The sequence below is a fragment of the Biomphalaria glabrata genome, chromosome 2 (assembly GCF_947242115.1).
Source record: "Biomphalaria glabrata chromosome 2, xgBioGlab47.1, whole genome shotgun sequence".
Classification (NCBI taxonomy): Eukaryota; Metazoa; Mollusca; class Gastropoda; family Planorbidae; genus Biomphalaria; species Biomphalaria glabrata.
Window position 1 is genome coordinate 52,316,400 of NC_074712.1, and position 22,910 is coordinate 52,339,309.

General features: G+C 31.2%; 1 protein-coding gene and 1 long non-coding RNA gene across 6 annotated transcripts in view; one reads left to right on the forward strand and one right to left on the reverse strand.

Moving 5' to 3' along the window:
- The window catches only part of LOC106054111 (unconventional myosin-XV-like), a 117,654-nt gene extending 94,750 nt beyond the window's left edge, over window positions 1-22,904 (forward strand). For all 5 annotated transcript variants that reach the window (XM_056021343.1, XM_056021344.1, XM_056021345.1 and 2 more), the window contains 24 exons: window positions 254-540; window positions 948-1,113; window positions 9,531-9,652; window positions 9,751-9,866; window positions 10,403-10,493; window positions 11,527-11,577; window positions 11,845-11,959; window positions 12,143-12,312; window positions 13,326-13,441; window positions 13,900-13,925; window positions 15,348-15,400; window positions 15,911-15,983; window positions 16,353-16,429; window positions 16,683-16,765; window positions 16,908-17,038; window positions 17,549-17,643; window positions 17,777-17,860; window positions 17,989-18,079; window positions 18,239-18,405; window positions 18,891-19,024; window positions 19,223-19,359; window positions 19,520-19,569; window positions 20,111-20,323; window positions 21,067-22,904. In XM_056021343.1, coding sequence (XP_055877318.1) covers window positions 254-540; window positions 948-1,113; window positions 9,531-9,652; window positions 9,751-9,866; window positions 10,403-10,493; window positions 11,527-11,577; window positions 11,845-11,959; window positions 12,143-12,312; window positions 13,326-13,441; window positions 13,900-13,925; window positions 15,348-15,400; window positions 15,911-15,983; window positions 16,353-16,429; window positions 16,683-16,765; window positions 16,908-17,038; window positions 17,549-17,643; window positions 17,777-17,860; window positions 17,989-18,079; window positions 18,239-18,405; window positions 18,891-19,024; window positions 19,223-19,359; window positions 19,520-19,569; window positions 20,111-20,323; window positions 21,067-21,162 — 2,744 coding nt within the window. In that variant the 3' untranslated portion in view covers window positions 21,163-22,904. The remainder of the gene's footprint in view (window positions 1-253; window positions 541-947; window positions 1,114-9,530; window positions 9,653-9,750; window positions 9,867-10,402; window positions 10,494-11,526; window positions 11,578-11,844; window positions 11,960-12,142; window positions 12,313-13,325; window positions 13,442-13,899; window positions 13,926-15,347; window positions 15,401-15,910; window positions 15,984-16,352; window positions 16,430-16,682; window positions 16,766-16,907; window positions 17,039-17,548; window positions 17,644-17,776; window positions 17,861-17,988; window positions 18,080-18,238; window positions 18,406-18,890; window positions 19,025-19,222; window positions 19,360-19,519; window positions 19,570-20,110; window positions 20,324-21,066) is intronic.
- LOC129924755 (uncharacterized) lies at window positions 1,408-9,603 on the reverse strand. The gene is made up of 2 exons (XR_008776671.1): window positions 7,237-9,603; window positions 1,408-1,899 (listed from the first exon to the last, which is right to left on the reverse strand). It is a non-coding gene; the product is annotated as an uncharacterized LOC129924755 (long non-coding RNA).
- Window positions 22,905-22,910: the final 6 nt, after the last annotated feature.

A 22,910-nucleotide genomic window follows, 5' to 3' on the forward strand; every position in this document is an offset into this window, starting at 1 on the left:
GAGAAGGAGGCAGGAGTCTTCAGTGATTATTACAGTATTTAGCCTTGTAGCTCAAAAATGGTTTAACATTATTTCAGGGTTGATATTATTACATAAATACTTTTCTAATTCCTAATACTTCATAATTAGTTTCTAAATAAAATTATCCAAAGTTTAATAATTTTGACCTTGTTTGTCAAGAAAAATAATTTCATTGTTTTATTCGTTTTATTGCTTTGCATTTATATATATACTTTTATTATGTTAAAATTAGATGAACCTCCACCTTTACCTAAGAGTGCCCCACCCAAAAAGATCATTAAGACCACAACTGAAGTTATTGAAACAAAAGAGATGAAACGTAGCTCTGGTGATTATGCCAAACGTATTGAGCCTCAAGACGCATCACTGTACAGCAAGAGAATTGAGCCAGACCAGAGACCACTGCCACCACTGCCGCCTCCTGAGGAGCCCAAACAGATAATTGACTATGCAGCATTTGAGCGTGTAGTCACTGAACTCTATCCACAGAATAAAAAGTTCTTCCTCATGTATAGTAAGGTGAGCTGATAATGCTTTTAATATTCATTTACTAAGTTTAATTTTTTATCTAAATAAACCAAATTTTCATATTTGTATGACAAGACATATTCAAAGTTAGACAACTGAGTTTGTATATTACCAAGTTTACTGATTTTATTGTTTACTTTTAAGATTGCATTTTTTTTTTCTTTAAGAACTTAAGTTTGCTTTGGCTTTTTCATCTCTTAAAAAGATAATTTCATTTTGTATAAGGCTTACTTTCATATCTTATAGTTTACATTTTTTTAGTTTTAAAGAAAAAAGATCATTACCTTTCAAACATTAAAGAATTTTTTTTATTCTATTAAATATTTTGAAATAAAATGTTTGAGCAAATAAAAGTTGAAATTTAAAATTTGATTTCTTATGCTCTTTGTTTTCATTAGGTTCCTTGGACACTTCAAGTTAGAAAGGAAGTTTTCTGGCCTTCAGAAAAGTTAGAGAAACCATTGACTCTACATTTGATTTATTGCCAGATAGTTAGTGATGTTTACAACCTGGCATGTGTCCGCATCACAAAGGAACAACGTATCAAGATGAGAAGCATGTTAGGTGAGAAATTTTCTATACCATCATTTTGAAAGGTAATGTGCAGATTACCTTTTGAAACACTTTCAATTTGTTGTATATATCCAAATGTACCTCTGTTAGTCTTACAAAGGCTTAATGTTTTTAATGGTTATTCCTGTTGTGATGTTGCTAGTTCAGGCTGTCTTGAAGTCAACCAATTACTCTGCAATCGTTTGGGTGTAATTGTTCGGGTGTATTACGTGTAGTTGACCAACAAGTCAGACAAAAACAGGAACATCTATTTTAACTAGTGAAGAGATGTAGTCGACTCTGATGAACTATTCAACATGTATTTATTCTGATAAAAGGGCCACAGTAGAAGTCTCTGTCACTAAACACGTCGTTACCCTGGAGTGTTCTATCGCTAACTGATTTTCCGGTCTCTAACCCAACATATCCCAAACGTCACTAGTCCCGTTCAATATGCGTCTACTATGGTGCGTCGCTAAATAACTAAAATAACTAACCTATATAAATAAGGTGTCTAACAGATTCCTCCCCCCCTTGAAAAAAAAATATGTCAATATTTTTCCACTACTGTCAAGTCTTACAAGGGCATTTTCAATTTAAGGGGAAGACCACAAACATAAAATCTTGACATTTTCATCTTGACATCTTCATCTTGACAGTTCCTCATATTCATGTCAATGTTCATAACAGTTCATAACATTCCAGAATCATCCTCCTTAGTACACAGTTCATCATAGAGGAAAATGTGGCATCCTATGGGCACCTCACAAGTCACAATTGTTCTTCACTGACAGTAATCTGATAAAATACAATATTTCAAAAAACAATTACAAACTTTATTTACACATTCAATAAATTTTTTTTTTTTTTTCTTACCACCCTTTTATACGCTTTTGTCCATTTTTCTTTTATACTCACCCTTTTCCATAGAACTAACTTTCGTCAATGATATATGAAATGATTCACACAAAAAAAAATATCCATACTTACTTTTAAATGCTTAACATCAAATTTACTTATCTCCCTTTTTCATAACATATAAATGGTGTCAATATATTAATATATATTACATACTCAATATAATCATAGTTTATTTACAAAAGTATTTCATTTCAATGTCATTCTAGACAATAGATCAGCTACAATATTCACAGATCCACTAATAGCTTTCACTTCAAATTTATATTCCTGTAGTGCTAAGAACCATCTATAAACACGACTGTTTTTCATGCTCTTTTGCTGTATATATTGAATAGGTTTATGATCAGTTAATAATATGAATTTCCTTCCTATTAAATAGCTCTCTAGCTTAGTAATTACCCATATTACAGCTAAGGCTTCTCTTTCAATGACACTATATTTTTTCTCTGCCTCTGACAATTTTCTACTTACATATAATATAGGATGTAAGTTATCATAGTTCTGCATTAAACAACCACCAATAGCATTACCAGATGCATCAGTTGTGACATAAAATATTTTGTCTTTATCAGGTAGTCTTAATATTAGTTCATGACTAAAAACATCTTTAATTCTGTCAATAGCTTTCACACATTCCTCATTACAAACTACTTTTTGAGGTTTTCCTTTTTTAAGTAAGTCATTTAGTGGATTCACTATTTCTGCTAAGTTCTTTATAAACTTTCTGTAATAATTTACTATTCCCAATATACTTTTAATTTGTCTTTTTGTTGTAGGTATTTCAATATTAAGTACTTTCTTTATGTTATCTTCAATAGGGCTAATCATGTTGTTATTTACTTTATGTCCTAAGAAAATTATTTCCTCCAATCCTATTTCTACTTTTTCTGCTTGAATTGTAAGTCCACTTTCTTTTATTATTTTAAATACTTCTTTTACATCTACCAAATGTTCCTCCCAACTATTATTAAAAATACATATGTCATCCAAATAGCAAATAACATTTTCTTTGTTTCCAATTATCATGTTCATCATTCTATTAAATGTGGCAGGTGCATTTACTAATCCAAAACTCATATAATTCCATTGAAAAATACCATATGGTGTTACAAATGCTGTGTAAGGTTTTGCATTTTCTGTTAAAGGTATTTGCCAATAACCTTTAGTTAAATCTAATTTAGTAAAAAATTTTGCTCCATTTAATTTATGTAAAATATCCTCTATATTTGGCATTGGATATGGGTCAAATTCTGTGATGTTGTTAAGTTTCCTATAATCAATACATAACCGTATATCTCCATTCTTCTTTTTGGCTATCACAATTGGTGAAGCATAAGGAGATGTTGATGGTTCAATTATACCTGATTCTAGTAAATTGTCTATTTCTTTCTTTACTTTGTCTTGTAAATGTAGTGGTATTCTATATGGCTTAAGCTTGATAGGTTTTGTGTCTGTTACTTTAATGTCATGTTTAATAATATTAGTTTTTCCTGGTATGCTGGAAAAAATTTCTTTGTATTCCTGTATTATTTTAGTTATATCTTTTGACTTTTCCTTAGTTAGATTATTAAGATTAATCTTTTGCCAAGTTTGATTCTCTTTTGTTTCTATTACAGGTATTTCCTTAATATCATTTTCATTATGATTTTCATTTTTTATTATCATCAAGCATTCTTCTCTTTCTGAAAATGTATTTTCTATTTCCTCCTGAATGTTTTGTATTAACTCATCTTCTCTATCATGATACAGTTTCAAATTATTTATGTGATATGTTTTAGTTTTCCCATTTATTTCAATTTGATAATTCACATCACTAATTTGTTTTATCACTTTAAATGGACCTTTCCATTGTTTACCAATTTTATTTTTCAGGTCATTTATCAATATTAATACATTGTTTCCTACTTCTAGTGTTTTCAATTGTCTTTTCTTATTTAGATTCTCATGAGCACTTTGTTTATACTTCTTATTGTTGTTATATGCTTGAGTCCATATTTCTTTCAATTCTGTTGTGATTGTTGTTTCACTGTCATTATTTAATTTATTCTCATTGCCTATTAGATTTTCTTTAAAAACATCTAATTCATCTCTGGGTTTTCTTCCATGTATTATTTCATATGGTGAAAATTGTGTTGCTTCATGGATGTTGTTTCTATGAGCAAATAGTACATAGTTAATGTAATGATCCCACTTGTTCTGATTATTCTGAATTATCTTTGTTAGTGATCTTTTTAATGATCCACCATATCGTTCACATAAACCGTTACTCTCCGGGTGGTAAACCGAAGAGTATATGTGTTGTATATTGTATTGTTTAGTCCATTTCTTAAATTGTTCTGACTTAAACTGAGATCCCTGATCACTCAATATAATTTTAGGTATACCATGTCTTGTAATTACTTTTTGAGTTATGGCATTAATGATATTTTCTGCACTTGTATTTGATAATGGAATTGCCTCTGGATATCTACTAAACATGTCTATTACTGTTAGAATGTATTTGTTATTATTTTCAGTTTGAATTAAAGGACCTATTAAATCAATAGATACTTTCTGAAATGGTGCTGTAGGTTCATCCATTTCTTGAATAGGTGCTTTATTCACTAGGCTTTTGTTAGATCTCTTTTGACATATGTCACATGAGTTTATGTATTTGTTGATTGTTGCTTTCATTTTGGGCCAAAATACTTGTTTTGACAAATTCCTATAACATTTCTTTACTCCCCTATGTGCTGCTAAATTATTATCATGTGTCATGATTAAAACATCTTTCCAATATTTCTGTGGTAAGACAAGTTGTTTTATTTTCTTGTTATCATTACTTGTTTGTCTAAATAATATTTTATTCTCTATACAAAATTTCTCCATTGGATTATTATTGTTTTTATCTAATATTCTTGAATAAATTTTCCCAATAATATTGTCATTCATTTGTTCTAATGCAAATGTGGGTGTTGTTTCTTTTTCACTTTGAGATATTTGTGTTTCAAGACTATTTTGTGTTTCATTTTCTATCTCTCTTTCCTTAACATCTGTATTTTCTATTTGTATTACATTACTGGTTTCTTTTTCTTTATCATTACTTATTACATTTATTGTATTTTCCTGTTTCTTACTTTGTTTATCCATTGATCTTGTTATTATCATACTTGTTATATTTTGTGTTTCTATGTTTTCATGATTTTGTCTTATGTTTTTGTATTTGTTTTGCCAGTCTTCTAATTCTTTTCTTGAACATTCTTTAACTCCTTTTATGTTTCCTACTAACATATCATATCTCATTTCTGGTATTGCAATGCCATCACAATAACCAGTGAAAAATGGAGTTTCAATGTATACCCTTATAGCTTTAAATTCCCTTACAGTGCCATCTGCTAATTCTACTTTCTTAGTAAACCCTTTATACCAATGAGGTTTGACAAATTTAGTTTTTACTGCCAAAGTGTTACAACCTGAATCTCTGATTAATTCCACCGGAATTCTATCTACAAACCCTGGGTACACTGCAAAATTGTTCCTATTTCCTTCCATGAAATATACCCTATCTGTACCTTTACTTTTGTATTCCCTACTGTAACTTCTATTTCTATAATTTCCCCTGTCATTCCTATCTCTACTCCTATATCTACTGTTATTTTGTTCATTGTATCTATTTCTACTTCCAGACCTGCTATTCCCTCTTCTACAGTTAGCTGCTATATGACCTTTTCCTTGACATTTAAAACAGGTTATTTCACTATATTTTCTATTTCCACTATTTGATCTGTTTCTATTTCTACTTCTATCAACATTTTCTTTGGTGTATCCTATTAAATCTACTTTGCTCTTATCCCTATCAGAAAATGGTTTATTTGGATAGGCATTTTTGTATACTCTCATTATTTCTGTTATTTCATCTATAGTTTTTGGGTTTCTTTCTCTAATAAAAGATTGTAACTGAGGATCACATTTATTTACAAAGTTGTCCACTAGAATAAAATTTTTTAATCCTTCATAAGAGTTATTCACTTTTTCTAATTTTACCCACTTATTGAAAAAATCCTTTTCCATATTAATGGTAGTTTGGGGTTCTATTCCTAATGATGGTATATTGTCAAAATATTTCTTTCTAAAAGTTGTAGCATTATGACCATATGCATTTAATAACTCTCTTTTTAAAACCTGATAGCTATCATCAATATGATGGTCATGATTTTGGCATATTGTTAGAGCTTGACCATGAACAAAGTCTATCAGTATTTCAGACCATTCTTCTTCAGGCATATTAAATGTAGACATTTTTGCCTCATATCTTTTCAGGAAATCACCAATGTCATCCTTCTGTTCATCAAAACTTTGTATCTTTCTCTTTAGCCATGTCTGTGAATTAGGGTTGTCTCTTTGAGTGGTATAATTATTTGAGTTATTTGTGTTATTTCTTTGTTCAGTTTGGGCTCTGGCTTGTGCTGCGTCCAATCTCATCTTCTCCATTTTAGCTTCATGCTCTCTCTGCCTTTCTTGGTCTTCTTTTTGCTTTTCATATTCTTCCTTTCTGATCCTTTCTTGCCTCTCTATCTCTTGTCTTTGATGTTCTTCTTGTCTTTCTATCTCTTCTTTTTCCCTTCTTATTTTATCTTGACGTTCCATTTCTTCCCTCACAACTTGCTGTACATAAGCGGCTAAGTCTTTTCCTTTTAACTCCATGGCCTTTCCATCCTGCATAGCTGTTTCCTTAACCTCCTTAAGGTCCACATATGATGATGTAGCCATTGTGTTTTATATTTTATATATATTTTTACTTAGCCTATATTGGTTATGGCTATACTTTAAAAGTTTTTACACACTTTTATACCAGTTTTAAGTGTTATGTCTCTATCTATAGATTTAGTAAATGTGTAAATCTAGTCTGAGTTATTATGGTTATATTCAAATCTGTATATTAGGTCCAGTATTACACACAAATTTAAATCTAGTATATTATAGTATGTATAATAATACTATTTAGATCTATAGTTATCAAGAGCACTATGACTTTTAGATCTAGTATGAATAACTATGATCAATTTTAAAATCTGGTATGACTGAAGTCACAGTGAAGTGTTTAGAGTAAATTCAAAGACTGTCTAGAGTCTAGATCTAGATTAGATTATGGTTCTATTTAACCATACGAAACAAATATGTGTATACAATGTCAAATATATCTTCAACAAGATACATATATCTAGAATGTACTACCTTCATTCATTTTTCAATTAATAATATTTCAAATTAGAGTCTAGATGATTAAATTGTACCAAAGAGATGTACAACAATTTGCAGATCTAAATTTAGCCAGACGATAGTGTTTGACTACATAGCCAGTTTCGGCATTATTCTCATGGCAAAATCATAATTGATTTTAACCGCTCAAACTAAAATTATTTTAGTCTGATTCACAGTAAAAGAATCCTACCCGCACTTTCTATCATTAAGTGAAAAAAATTACAGATCTAATTAAATTAATAAAAATAAATAATTTAAAATAATATAAACAAATGAAATAATTAAATGAGACTATCACTATGGGTTGGGATGTGACAATATGGCACACAATGATAACGTCACGAAGTAACCAGGCAACAACGGATATGACGTTTACACAAACAAAACAAATTACAACCCTAAACGTATAATATAGCTTTTCATCTAAATTACGTCTTCTACCCCGACGGGTTTTAAGGCGCACCACCTGATTTTACTCAGGCTAACGTACCAAATTTAGACAAAATCTATTTCTAAGGGCAATCTAAACATATACTAATAAGAAAAATGGCACTTAGCTTTTGATAAGAAAGATCCCTTTGTTCGGACTCCCGAATATGTTAGATCACAACAAATTCCACTGCCTCTCTTCCAGTTCTGACTCTGTTCTCCGGTGCTACCAGTATCCCACGTAATGCCACAGATGTCCTGATATGCCACAGCAAAATGTTCCAGTTTCTTCGACGACTGTTGATGACCGTATGTGTAGTTCCGACGACTTTGTGTACACAGTTACTGACGAATAGGTTAACGGTTCTTCTGGCGATGACTTGACTTGTGTAGATGACTACTGACAAATAACAGTCTCTTGACGGCAACTTGATCTGGACGACTGACGAATAACGAATTTCTTGACGATGACTTGATCTGGGCTGACGAATAACGGCTTTCTTGACGATGACTTGATCTGGGCTGACGAATAACGACTTTCTCGACGATGACTTGATCTGGGCTGACGAATAACGGTTCTCTAAAATAGTTCACTGCTTCTGCTGCTACTCTGGTAGTACGACGAAGTTTGCTGTTGTACTCTGCTTCACTAGACCAAACTGTCCAATGTAGACTAGGTGAGACCAAGGTCACCTCCGACGACGTTCCGTTATACGACTAACGGTTTTCAACGAAATTAAGTGGATGTAGCTGTTTCCACAACTTCACTGCTAACAAGTCTAGGTATGGTCTAGACCGACGAATACTAGATAGATCAATGTTCAGTACTGATAAAGATTACTTCACTAACCTTCCAAAGGTTAAACACAGTGACCGTTATAAACGTGGCAAGCAACCGGTTCAATGAGCAAACTGCTCCACAAGAATCTCTCCAAGGGTAAGACGACAGAGCGATTTCGATTTAGTTAGCTACCAAACTTGTAGTACTCACAATACTTCTGACAGCGGGCAAACTGTCCTTCTCGAAACTGACGAGGTAAAACTTGATACTCAATGTGGCTCCTATGACGAAGAAAAAATATGTCCAACAGGTTCACTAACGATCTCTCACCCGTTATGAATGAACGGTTTCTCTGGTTGTAGGTCGGTTCAGCATATGAAGATCAGGCGTTGCGATGATTACGGTCCTGACGAAGGTCACCCTGAGTTAACGGCTCGTTGAACGTGCGATCAAACAGGCGACGACTGCTTGTAGATCTAGAACAAAGTCACTCTGTGATACTGCTGTGTTCAGCCGTACTCCGATGAAATCTTATATCTTCGAGTGCACGACCCTCACCTGAGTAAACGTTCTGCTTCGAGGTCCGGTTCGATGTTCGTCGGGCTTCGAGGTTCGGGGTCGCCACTGTGATGTTGCTAGTTCAGGCTGTCTTGAAGTCAACCAATTACTCTGCAATCGTTTGGGTGTAATTGTTCGGGTGTATTACGTGTAGTTGACCAACAAGTCAGACAAAAACAGGAACATCTATTTTAACTAGTGAAGAGATGTAGTCGACTCTGATGAACTATTCAACATGTATTTATTCTGATAAAAGGGCCACAGTAGAAGTCTCTGTCACTAAACACGTCGTTACCCTGGAGTGTTCTATCGCTAACTGATTTTCCGGTCTCTAACCCAACATATCCCAAACGTCACTAGTCCCGTTCAATATGCGTCTACTATGGTGCGTCGCTAAATAACTAAAATAACTAACCTATATAAATAAGGTGTCTAACACTGTGTCCTCTGTATCTAAGTCAGCCTAACATCATAAGTTCATATTGTTTGTATCATACAGAGGGCCACGGTGTAAACCAGCACAATTACTTAACTAAAGACTTGAAACCTCAGATCAAGAAAGTTATAGTGGACACAGCCAAAGAATGGCCCACATATTTTTGCAGGCTTTTCCCAATAGCTGTAAGTAAATAGTTAAAATCGACTTACTTTCTATCTTCAATTTTTCTAAAAATTTTAAAAAGGAAACTATATCTATCCCTGTAATGTGTTTATTTCAGGCCAGTGGACAGTACTCAGGGGTGAGGTACTTAGGAGTTAGTCATACAGGTTTACGACTGATAACAAGAGAGAGAAACCTGGTGGATGATTTCCTTTCAGTACTGGAAGAAATCAGGTTAGTTTATTGGTTCAAATTTCATAGTATTATAACCATTATAATAATTTATATATTTCAGGTTCATTTTTTTTCTGGCCAAATTCTGTTTTAGTGAAAAATTTTCAGACAGTTATGTAGATTATTTTCATATTTTATTTATTTAGGACCTCATGTTTATAGCAAAATGAATAGTAAAGTGCATAGCTTGAATCACACACCTGTAGTGCATAGCTTGAATCACACACCTGTAGTTGTGAATTAGAAACATGATGCTAATTGATTTGATCATTTATTAAACATGTATAGGCCTTATGAAATTTGTTATTGATGCAATATAGTCAGAAAATAGAAATACAGTATTTATTTCATAAAACTGCATATATGAATATGATAATCATAATAAAAACTAGTTGTAAAAAATTATTTGAAGAAGTAAACAAGTAAACTATGAAGATATATATGTATAGCAGGTATATTTCTTACTCTTTTATGTTGTCTAAAGTAATAGTTCAGCTGATCATGTGAGACTTTCCTGTTTATTTTCCTTTGATAAGATTTGAAGATGTGATAGATGTTGTCCTGGTGAACAGCTCTACACTTCAGTTGAATCTCAGGACCAAATCTTTGATTTTCCAAACTACCAGAGTAAGTCACCTTTTAATAAGAATTCTTGCTTTAAATAATTTCTTGAATTACACCCAAGAATGGAAAATCATTATTAAAATTTGTATTTGAAATTAATTTTTTTTTTATTTAAGGTAAAAAGAAATTGTCTTGTTTGCCTGATTTTTTTTTTTACTTGTTTCAAATCAAAGATTTCTGACAGTAAATTTCTAACTCTTTTCACATTTCTGTTTAGTAAAATGTTTGTTTCTAATTAGATAGTCAAGCTCACCAGTAGTAGATTAGGTTCACTAGTAGTATTAAGAAAAACAAATATTCTTGATGTCATGCACTCTTGAAATAACTACTAAAGATAGAATAAGATTAGAGCTTCTTGAGATAGACTTATTCAATAAGGACTAGGCTTGTAAATATCAAAGGGGACTAAGATTATGCCAGAATGCTCATTTGGTTTGTTTAATTCATAGTACTAGTTTAGTATTTATGTAATTATTTGTATTGGATAAATTCATTTTAAGTATATAGAAATTCTATTTGCTCTTGCACTTTATTTATTACCAAGTTTCATTGTGTCTGTAAGAGAACAAAGGATTAATACAAATCTATCATAGCAACTGAAAATATACACAATCAAGGAAAACTCAAGAGATCTATGAATGGAATTTAGGAATATTTCAAACTTGTATTTCTTGATTTTTTTTCTACAAAATAAATAGTTTAAAAAATATGTAAAACTGTCTGAAGTTCTTTGATTTTAAAGAAATCCTTAAAGATTGTCTCTGATTCTCAAATTTTAGCACAACAGCCTTAAATATTTCTTTGCAAGAAGCTTTTCTAGTCACTGGTAAAAGCTTCCACTGCTATTTTTTAAGCAGTAGTTTGTGACAAATGTTGATGCTATATTGTAGAACAATTGTTAGAATAGGAAATAATAGAAGAAAAGTAAGAATAAAACATAACTCCTTTTGTATCTAATTATTTTATCTAGATCCAAGATTTGCCAAAATTCTATAATAGCCAGTATGTTACGTCAATAATTACTTTCTTATTTTAGGCCCAGCAGTTGAAGGATATGGTGGACAGGTTTTGTCATGAAAGTGAAAAGGTAAATTACTCTGTATTCTTTTATGATTATATATCATTGTATTATCATTGTATTCTATAACAAACATAAGTATTGAACAAAAAAAAACAACAATCTACTTTAAATTACCTCAGCTTATGCAACTGTATGTAACCATTAGAAAGAGGAAATACTTTTTTAATGAAGATGACCCTTTCTCTGGCTACATAAAATAGTCTGGTCACATAAAATAGTCAATCTATGTAAAAAGTATTTACTTCTCAATAATAATCACTTGCTTTGTTGCAGGGAAATAAATATGTGGTTGCTGTCAAAGATTACATAACTAGGGAGTCAACTTTGCTCAGTTTCAGTAAAGGTGAAATCATCAAATTGATGGATCCAGAGATGAAATTGGAAAATGGTAAAAAAATGGACTTTTTTTTTACTGCTTTGGTATTTCTTTGTTCACTATGCATATAAACTTTTTTTTTTTTGCATTTTTATTGAATACTTAGTTGTTTGATGATCAGCTTTTGTTGTTATTACAATTCCATAAATACTAAATACTATAAATACTATACTTTATATACTCATTAAATTATAGGATGGCTATATGGATCCTTGAATGGCATTGTGGGATTATTCCCAGCTGAGTATGTCAGCCCATTAGCCAGACATGAAGTGGAGACATCTAGCTCTAAGCCTGTATTGTATCAGTCCAATATGATGAATGGTATTTCAAGTCATGGAGCACTTAGTAATGGTTTTACCAGAGTATGTACAAAGAGTTTTAGTTCTGCTGTTTATTCACTTTTAAAATGTAAAAGTTGTTGTATTCTGCCATAACACTATAACATGTTATCTTCCTATCCTTCATTCTTTGACTCCAGAAATATTTTCCACATTTGGACACAATTAATATTTTTGCCAATTTGGATTGTGAAAAAATGCTTTGATTAAACTTGTTTAAATTTTTAGTTTATTAGAAAATGATATATTTTGTATAGAATTAAAGGAGAATGCATGAAATTTTTTTTTTATCATAATTATTCTTAATGTCACAGAACTTTATGTATATAACATATGTAAAACATAAAATTGAAATTTTGAACTAATTATCCATGTCACTAACTTATGAAAAATAACTGACCAACTGTGGATATTCGAAAGCCCTTATCTCTCTAAGACTATATCTAGGAAATATAATCCACATTATTAAAAATTATTTCTTTTATGATATTTATTCATTTGTTCTCAAACGTTATATATAATACACTGAGCTCATTTTCCCATAGCACTCTATCTCATTCTGGAACATCAGTCTAAAGAAAATACCCCAACCCAAAAAACATCTTTCTCTGTAAAAACATGTTGAAAGGAGAAAATTCCAAATGTTTAGCAAAGGGAAACTACTCAAGATAAAGTTTTAAGCAATTTAAAAAGTATACAGGAGAAAGAACTGGGCTCACCCTTTGTTTTCTAAAGCTAAACTTAACCAGTTAATGGTTTAACTTCAAATTATGTGACCAGTACAATACCCATCACATCCAGCTAAATCCTCTGCCTCCAATCAACAATCAATATTTTTCAGTTGATACCTTGTTTTAACTAACCCAGGATGATTTTTTAAACCATCCCATTCTTAAAAAAATATGTTCCATAATATGCATACCCCAAGACAATTTTTTTTTTTAATTGTGCCCATATACTTAACTTTATATATAATATACATTATATGTTGAGAAATGTAATACATGTCCATCTATTATCTTATTCTGATTCTACAGGACCCTTATATTCAGGATGACAAAGAAAGTGATACGAGTCAGGGAACTGTTGTTCAAGATGGTAAATATTCTATGATGGAGTTTGCTATGCTAAATTTCAGGGAATCTTTGGAAAAGTGAGTAATTTTCTATATTTAAAATAAAAATACTGTTATGTGTATTGCATTTTTTTTTTAAGATGCACTATGGCACATTCTGCAGAATTCATGTCTTCATCTTTTTTTCATTTAGCATTAGTCCTCTTATTGATTTCAGATGTTTCCTTATCTCTACTTTATCAAAGGCTTAAGTATATTCTCTGTCTCCCTTACCTTCTACTTTCTTTTGATCTGCAGTATTTGATTACTTTGTACTTTCATGAAAAAAAATGTATTTCAACTCACTCTTTTTTTGCTTGAGTTCATGCAGATGTTTTCTTCACTGAATAAAGTATTAATTTTAATCTGGAAACGTTTGTTTCTATACTGTCTTCTCTCTTTAAGTAAAAGTATATTTAAGTATAGCCATTTCTAGCTAGCAACAAGTCATCCTACTGCAAAGAGTATGTCTAATCCAATCCAATATTTTGTTCCAGGAAAACTGACTTTGGAATCTCAAAAGGTTTCATTCAACAATATTCTGTTTCTCTCGTTTTGTTTTCATTTTTTATTCCCATTTCGCTTTATTGGTAAAGGATTTTGTTTCCCACCTTCAATTTGTTTTTTGTCTAATTTATTGGTAAAGTCTTTTAACACATATAAACTTTGTAATACTAATATTTAGATTAATTTATTTATGTTTAGGTTTTTGCTACTTCCATTCTGTTCTTTCAATTGAAAGAAAAATTTTGCACTTAACACTGCACAATTTTTAACATTATTTAAATCCCTCACAACTTTGCTATGAAAAAAAAAATTCCCCATCATGTATCTATTTATCTTACGCATTTTTTATACTGCTTTAAATGATTAATCCTGACATTTGCCAGACTGTGCACGACTTTTTTTTTACATTTATAACTATAATAACCATCAAGCTTTGATTATATTTGCTATTGTTTATACTAACGAGCATTATTTATAACCTCATTAACAGGTTCTATAATAACTGTTTTCTATTTACTATTAATCCACCCTGACACTCAATACACATAGATTTCACTGGACCAGATAGTTCCATTGCATAGTGTACCGTAGTCTAAGAGCTACTGGACTTGCCGGGGTGGTCACATTTATTTAGTCCAGAAAGAAAGAGCTCTTTCGTCAAAGGAACATTGATTAGTTGTTGTTATTCATTGTTTCTCTCACTGGGACAATGTATCTTATTCAAGGTATGAGATGCTGAGAACAGATGATGGTTCAATCCGAGGAACTGTTAAATTGATAGAGAATATAAAACTTCTAAAGATGAAAAGCACGGAAAATGACAATAGAGGTGACAGGTTTATCAATTATTTAAATAAATGCATTCATCATAAATATATACCATCTTTAAGTCAGAACAAGTTCAAAAAAAAAATAAAAAATTTTTAAGTATTCTTTAAGATTTTACAATCCTTTTTTTAAATTTCCAAACAAAAGAAATAGTTTATAAGTGTAAAAGTGTGCTTAATGTTTTACACCTCCTTGTATGCTTAAAATATATCATTTCTATTAATACATATTGTAATCAGCTTTGCTTTGTTTAAAAATTTGAAATATCTTTTGATGCAATTATTTCTTTTGTCAATACACTACAAAATAAATTCAGCTTTTTAATTAATTTTTTTTTTTTAAACATGGTTTAAGCTAATACTAAAAGTTTGCCTATGATGAGATTTTAAAACTCATAATTTTCTCTAAATCTGGACAAACTTTTCTTTTATCATAAAATTTGTAAACATGTCATTTCCTCTAAAAATATTTCTAATTTCCAATATTTTTTAAAAACATATTTTTGGCCTTGTTTATAATACTTAATAAAGCTATATTTTGTTAACATATTAAGTACTTAATTCTTAAATCAAAACAATATATCAAACAATATCCAAATGTTTTCCACCAGGTGGTGCTGACTGGTCTTGGAAAGAACAAGCTGATCTTGTTAAATGGACAAGGGTAATTAATTTTATGATAATTTTTACTTAGGAACATGAAAATTATAGAACTTTAACAAACTAAATTATTTATTGCTGTTTCTGGCTCTGCACATTATTATTGTTTTAATTTTTAAAGTTTTTTTTCTTACATCATGCTTCAAGAATTACCTCTTGAGTTTCAAATAATAAGTATATTGAAATTCCTAGCACATGTTGTTTTAAATTATGTTAGTTTGACACATTAAACTTTCAAGGAGGTAATTTTGTGAGGATGGCTGGCTTAGTTTGAACCCTACCCACCACCATCACCTGTGGCTTTAGCTGCAGCTTCGATCTTGGATATAATAATCTTCAACTCTGATGGAAATCCTGTAACATGTAAAACAGACAAAAACAATTTTGTGTAAGACCAGCATATTGGCATCAGATTTCTATTGTCGATACAATGACTAAACTATTCTGCTCTGAGGTTGAAATAATATATATATATTTATAGTTTTGTATCATATCTTACTTTATTTTCAAACAGTCACCCATTCAGGCATCACTTTTGAAAATGACCTCACCAGATTTAAATAAATTGGCTCTGGAGTGTTTTATAGGTAGGCCTGTTCATTAGTACCTATTCAATGCATTATGGTTCCACAGACAGAAAGAGTTAAAATGTATTTAGCAGTTTGGATCTTCTTAAAGTTAATAATAATAAAATAACAATAAAGTATTGTCAGAAGAGTAAGAAATATAACATAATTTTTCACATCACATCTGAGGTAAATGACAAATGAAGCTTCTATTTCTTTTGGGGGGGGGGGGGGGGGTGTCATTTCATGTTTTTTTGTTCACTGCACCTTTCTTTTTCTAAGCTAAATGTGAAACATTTTGATCAATTATTCATGAAATACTTCACTTACTATTTGTTTGAAACTCTTACTTTAAATCAACATTCATGAAAACAATTCTCTTCAATTCAGCTATAATGAGGTTTATGGGAGACTACCCCATGGGATCAAACATGTCTGACTTTGATTGTGCCAAGAAAATTTTGAAGGTTTGTTTTGAGTGCTAATTACTTTGATATAGATTATTACTTTTAATACATAATAAATTATAGCTTTTATATAGCGCTACTTTCATGCTTATAGCATTCTTTTGAGCGCTATGGTCCAATCTCATTTGTGGGGGAGTATCGGGAGAAGGTTTCATAGGTAGTCAAGACAAGCCAAGTTCAAGCGTACATAGCCTTGACCTCGCTTCCCACATAAAAACAGTTGTCTACATTGGTTGTTTCTCTTTCACTTTAGACTTGCCACAAGTATCCTCAGCTCAGGGATGAGATCTTCTGTCAGTTATGTAAACAAACTACAAACAATAGAAGTATGAACAGGTAAGTTAACATTGCCAGCAATCAAATTAGCACAATGCTCTAGAGATATTTTATTCTGTTAGCAGTTATTGCATAGTAATTGCATAGTACAAGTACAAATAAAATTTGTTTATTTATTTTTGTGTTTCTAATCACTGTACAGTAAGAGTAAAATCAGGGGCTGGAGGTTATTTGCCCTTGTTGCTGCCTACTTTGACTGCTCAAAAGAATTGAAACCCTATTTGTTTAAATACTTGGAGACAACTTCAACAGATACTAATCGCACATACAACAGTGAGTATAGTTTTTAAAAGTTTGAGTTTTATTTATATTTCATACAATAATAAGACATTGTCTTGGAGTCCTATGATTTAGGAAGAATGCATTTGGGACCTGCATATAGACATCAGTAAGAGGGCTATACAAATGTACATATGCTTGGATCTTTCCTAGATATAAACTTTGTTCATACTGGCAGAGGTGAACTTCCATGGACCCAGAGTTCCAATAGTTTTACTATTATATATGCCTTGATAGTAAACACAAATATAATGTTCCCTTTTTGTTACTTAGTTGATCTTAAAACTTTTGTATTTTGTCTAACCATGCCTGTATTGTATCTTATCATGAATGTATTGAATCTTATCATGCCTGTATAGTGAGTCTTATCAATCTTGTATTGTGTCTTATCCCTGTATTGTGTGTCTTATCATACCTGCATTGTCTTATCATGCTTGTTTTGTGTGTCTTATCATGCCTGTTTTGTGATTCTTATTGTGACTGAATTGTATTTTTTTTAAACAGATGCTGCTGCTCTCTGCCTTAATAATCTCCGCAAGACTTTTAAATATGGAGGTCGTAAAGATGTGCCTCTCAAAGAAGAAGTTATTGCTCTTGCTGTAAGTATTTTTAAAACCTACAAACATTAATTAATATTTCAGTTTGAAGTTTTCCTTTTCTTTACAATATTTCTCAGTAAATGTTTAAAAAAATGAGGGTAGTGATGCTCAAATAATGTTTTCTATTCAATAGGATGGACGAAACTGTAAGCGCATACCTTTCTTCTATTCTGGTGCTGATACTCATGAAGGAATGCTTCAAATAAAGTCCTGTACAGTGAGTATTTCTTGATTAAATTTCATAAAGCATTTAAATTTATGAGCAAAGATTAATCAAAGGTTGTATATTCTTGAATGTGGGATAATCTGAAATAAATACAGCCCTTGTCTACTATGACTTTCTAGGTTGTTGAAGACGCCATTGAAGAAGTTTGCATAGGTCTGAACATCACTGACCCTGTGGAGATGGAGGAGTACACTTTCTTTATCCGAACAGGTCAGTGCTAAAAATTTATACAATTAACTTTTATTTAATATTATGGGCAAAAGTTTGGAAGTGCAATGCACATAATGTTTCAATGTAATATGAATATTATAAGAATTATTTGCCTCATTGATTGCACAAACTTGGAAAAACATTTTTTATATTCACCAGGAGATGGAACATTCAGTAAGCTAAACAGGTCAGATTACATCTTAGATGAAACAGCCTATCACATTCGTAGACAGATGCCTTTTGACTTCATCTTCCAGAGAACAGTTTGGTATTTCCCTTTGAAACATATGAACAATGAAATCTATGTGGAGATGATGTTCCATCAGGTATTGAGACTGGTTTTATTTTTGTGTCTTTCTTAATTATACTTATGATAGTTAAATAGAAATGTATCTAAAATGTAACTTTTACCTCAATAATAGTAGGTCTGTTTTAAAATCTTAAGATTTAATTTACATGTCTTTGTTGCATCATTGATATTATTTTATATAGTAATATATGAAACATAGGTGATTTCCATAAGCAAGGAGCTTGATTTGACTGTAGAGACACAGACTTGAGAGCCATTTTTGTAAAATGGGAGCATAATCCAGATATGATATACTGACTGTCCTTATTTTGCCATCAAAGCAACTGTTGTGGATGTCTTTTTCCATTTTCTACAGTTTTATTCTATTGATACACATTCATGCCATCAACTTGTACTCTTTTTTTTTCTTTTAATTGTGGTAGACATATAGGACATTTTTTAAATATTTATTTTCCTAGACAGCTATTTTTAATTCTCTTGGTACTTTTTCCTAACTTTCAGAGTGTGCTGGACTACATTGAAGGTTTCCTTATTATCAAATCTGGAGGGAAACTGGCCAAGGAAACAGAAGTGGACATTGCATACCTTGGTGCTCTCTTACACAGGGCCAACAATATGATTGGTACACCCACATTGTAAGCAACCTTTCTTTGTAATGGCGACACTCTTTATTTTAAAGATATTTTACATCTCTTTTTAAGATATAGATATAAGCAGTTGTATCTCTCTTTATTATATAGAAGTTAACAGTTATGTCTTTCTTATATAGATGTTAGCATTTGTGTCTCTTTCTTATATAGATATTAGCAGTGATATATTATTTTTATTTTCAGGAAAGACCTTGAAGCTTTGGTACCTAGATTTGTTCTTGGCACTGAAGCTAAGCCACAGCACTGGCTTAATAAAATTCATGAAAACTTAGCAGGTGTCAATAGAATGACTCCACCAGAAGCTAAGGCAAGATTTATAGGTAAATGTCTAGGGGGTCAATTTTGTATTCTTCATTAAATCTTTGATACCGGTATGTTCTAAAAATGTAATTTATTAATTTTGATGCTTAATTAATGTAATTTTTTATTTTGTCTGTGATATTTTATATTAATTTAATCTGAATACATTTTTTATTACAGATGTTTTGAAAAGATGGCGGCTGTTTGGATCAACATTCTTCCATATCAAAGTAATTTTAAAAACTTTTTTTTTTAAAGAGTGTTGTTAAAAAGATGTTACACAATTTTTTTTCTACAAAATTCACAATGAAGTTGTAGTTTCAATTTTTTTTTTTAATTTGTTAAAAATCTTTCATTTTGGATTTATTATGTAGCCAAATGGTCAGCCTGTGGCAGCTTAATTATAAAATATTTTAATAAAGTTGATAAACCTTTTACATTGCTAGATTCCAACCAAAAAGATTATTGCTTCTTTCCCTTATCTTTCCACTTATCAAATGTGCTCCAAATTCTCCATCGTTAAGATTTTTAAAAGAAATCTAAAGCAACCCTTCCCTTTGTGATGTATAAGAGTTGACCTTTAAGAAGGTGCTTTTTGGCAGGCACATAGGCTAATCCCCTAAAATCAACCCCCAACAAATGTAAGATACTTAGAAATTTTTTAATTCTGATAAAATTCTGGACTGTCATGTATGATTTATAGCGCAATACTTAAGCTCTATGAATGTAACTTTCAGTTGTTTGACTATCAATTTGTTGAATCTTTCGTAGAACATTGCAAACATAAGTAATGAATCTCTGTTGGCTGTCAACTACGAAGGTATTTCCTTCTTGAGGAAAGACACTCATGAAACAATCAGGAGCTATAACTTTGGTGAGATATTGTCCACTCGCCGTTACAAGAGTGATGCCAACGTCAACTACCTGGACATGAAGTTGGGAGACTTGATGGTCCAACAAATTCTAAGGATTGAAACTGATCAGGTTTGTTAAGACAGAGATTTCTAATCTTGTTTACACTCATGGGATATCTATTCTTGTTAAGTCTCATGGGATATCTAATCTTGTAAACTTAGCCCTTGTTTGGGTGAACACCAACTACTACCTATAGCATTTTAAATAAATGCTTTAAGGCTTTAAAAAAGAAAGGCCAGACTTTAAAATCAACTGACTCTTAACCATAAGGTGGACAAAAAAATTTGTTTGCAATTTGCCTAGTTTTTTAGTAATATTTGTTCATGTTTATAATCATTTCTATAGTTAGGCATAGTTAATGTTCTTTGAAATGGGCTCTTGTAAAATAAAAATAGGATTATTTTCTTCATTTGTCCCACAGCTACATTATCTTATATAAATTTGGTTTCTTTTTTTATAAAATTGACATAGTTTATAAAAAGTTCCTCTTTCAAACCGTGCGATAAATAGGGCAGACGATGTAAAGGTCATCTATTTCTGTGACCCATGGTTAATGAGGCTATCATGTGGCTGGCTAGCACAACAACCAACTGCCTTACTTTTCCCAAACTAATATAAGGTGCCTGTTAGAGCTGGGTGGACTCAGAGGTGACCTAAAGATGCTGAAATTCAAAATCCCTGTCTTTACTAAGATTCAAACCTGGGACCTCTGGTTTGGAAGCCAAGCACTGTACCACTCAGCCACTGCACCTCCTGGCATCAATACAATAGATAATTCATCTGATATTTACATGTAACTTGATTTTTTACAGGGATCAGAGATTTCAGATTTGATTGGACAATACATGCAAGTGATCAACAGGCACAGAAAGCGCCAAGACAAGCCAATAGTGAACGGCCAACACTGATAAGTACTTCCAATCACATTCGAACATCATATATTTATAAATATTTATATTGACCTTTTGTATGTCTGATTTGTACATTAACTCATTGTATTGTCTCTATATTTAATATCTTATTGTTTACAACTTCAGAATGTCAAGACAATAGACAATGCCTTATTATTATAGTAATGTACAGTTGTTTCAAATATTTATTTACTTGATGACATTGAGCCACTGTAAATTAAATGTCAAGAGTTACATGTGATGACTTTGAGCATGTGAAAAAAAAGATCATGCTGAAAACAATGTGTTGATTTGGAAATGAGTACAAGTCATTTGGTTCATTAGAAACAAATGTCAATTTTGTTTCCTACAGTTTAAATGAGCATTTTTCTGAGCCATGACCATTTCCTTTCTCTTTACATTTGATGACACTGCCTTTATTAAAAATCTGAAGCTTAGAGGCACTGTCAGAGATTGAAGCTTCAAAATGCTAGAAATAAAGTTTGTCATTGTTTGTGTGCATGTGTGTGAGAACTTTGTACTACATTCTTGTATTGTATAGTTATACCTTTGAAATCAAAACTGTATATAGCATGTAGTAATATTAATTTTTTTTCATTCAAACTACAAATAATTCTTGCAACATGTATACAAGTATGAATAAAAAATTACATATTTATATAAATGATTTGCCTCTTTATCTTGTCTACAAAAAGACAAGCTGTTTAATTGTTATTGTTGATACATTTATTGTTCAACCAGCTCTCAAAACAAGGCTGTGTTAAATGTAATTTAAAGTATAGCTTTGCAGATATCAGTGTAACATATTTTTTTTTGTCTTTTGTTTTTATCTTATAAATATATTTGTTGATCATTGTAAATACAAGCAATAGACCTGACCTATACAACATGTACACTATTGTACACCTCTTTCTATATTTGCAACTATACAGATAAATGATTCTTTCATTCAAATTGTAACTATGTTTACAAGCCACATTATTTCTTATTATTAAAGACTTGTTTTATTGTTTGGTCAAGAATATTTTGGTTACATCAACATATTTTCAGTGACATAGTATCATATATCATAATTATACATACTTTACATTCTGCGGTATTAGCTCAGCTCTTCGCTACATTCCTAACTTCCAGTATTTCATTGAATGATTTATATGCTGACTACTCACTTTCAATATTGGAATTTCATTCATAAGGTCAAGTCACTGAAAAACATTTAATGCCTTATTTTTCTCTTTGTTCCATTAAAGTAAGGAATTTAATGGAGTAGAAAGTCTAAGTTTTTAATATTCTTCCCATTGGCCTAAATTTGAGTGCATTTACTTTTGAAATTATGCTCTCAGTGTTCATTTGGCATGCGTGAGCATGTCTACAGTATATATAATATTCCTAACATTGGTGTCTTCTCACATTGACACAAGTATCACACCAATGCTAAGATTAATTTTTTTTCTAATCTTCTTTCAGAAGGAAATTTTTTTTTATTGTTCGTCCAGTGATTCATTTTCCTTTAATATTTAAGTTGAAGTTTGGCTTATTTTTTAGAATGTTACAACAAATGGTATGGAAGGAATGCTGGCAAACAAATGTTTATCTGAATCTAGAGACTGAGTTCTTCCATCTAAACCAAATAGTTGACTTATTCATAAAAATTGTATATTAAGTGTTGTGGTTGACTACTGATTATATATATATGTATATATATATATTTATGTATATATATATATAATTTTTGTTTTTGTGGG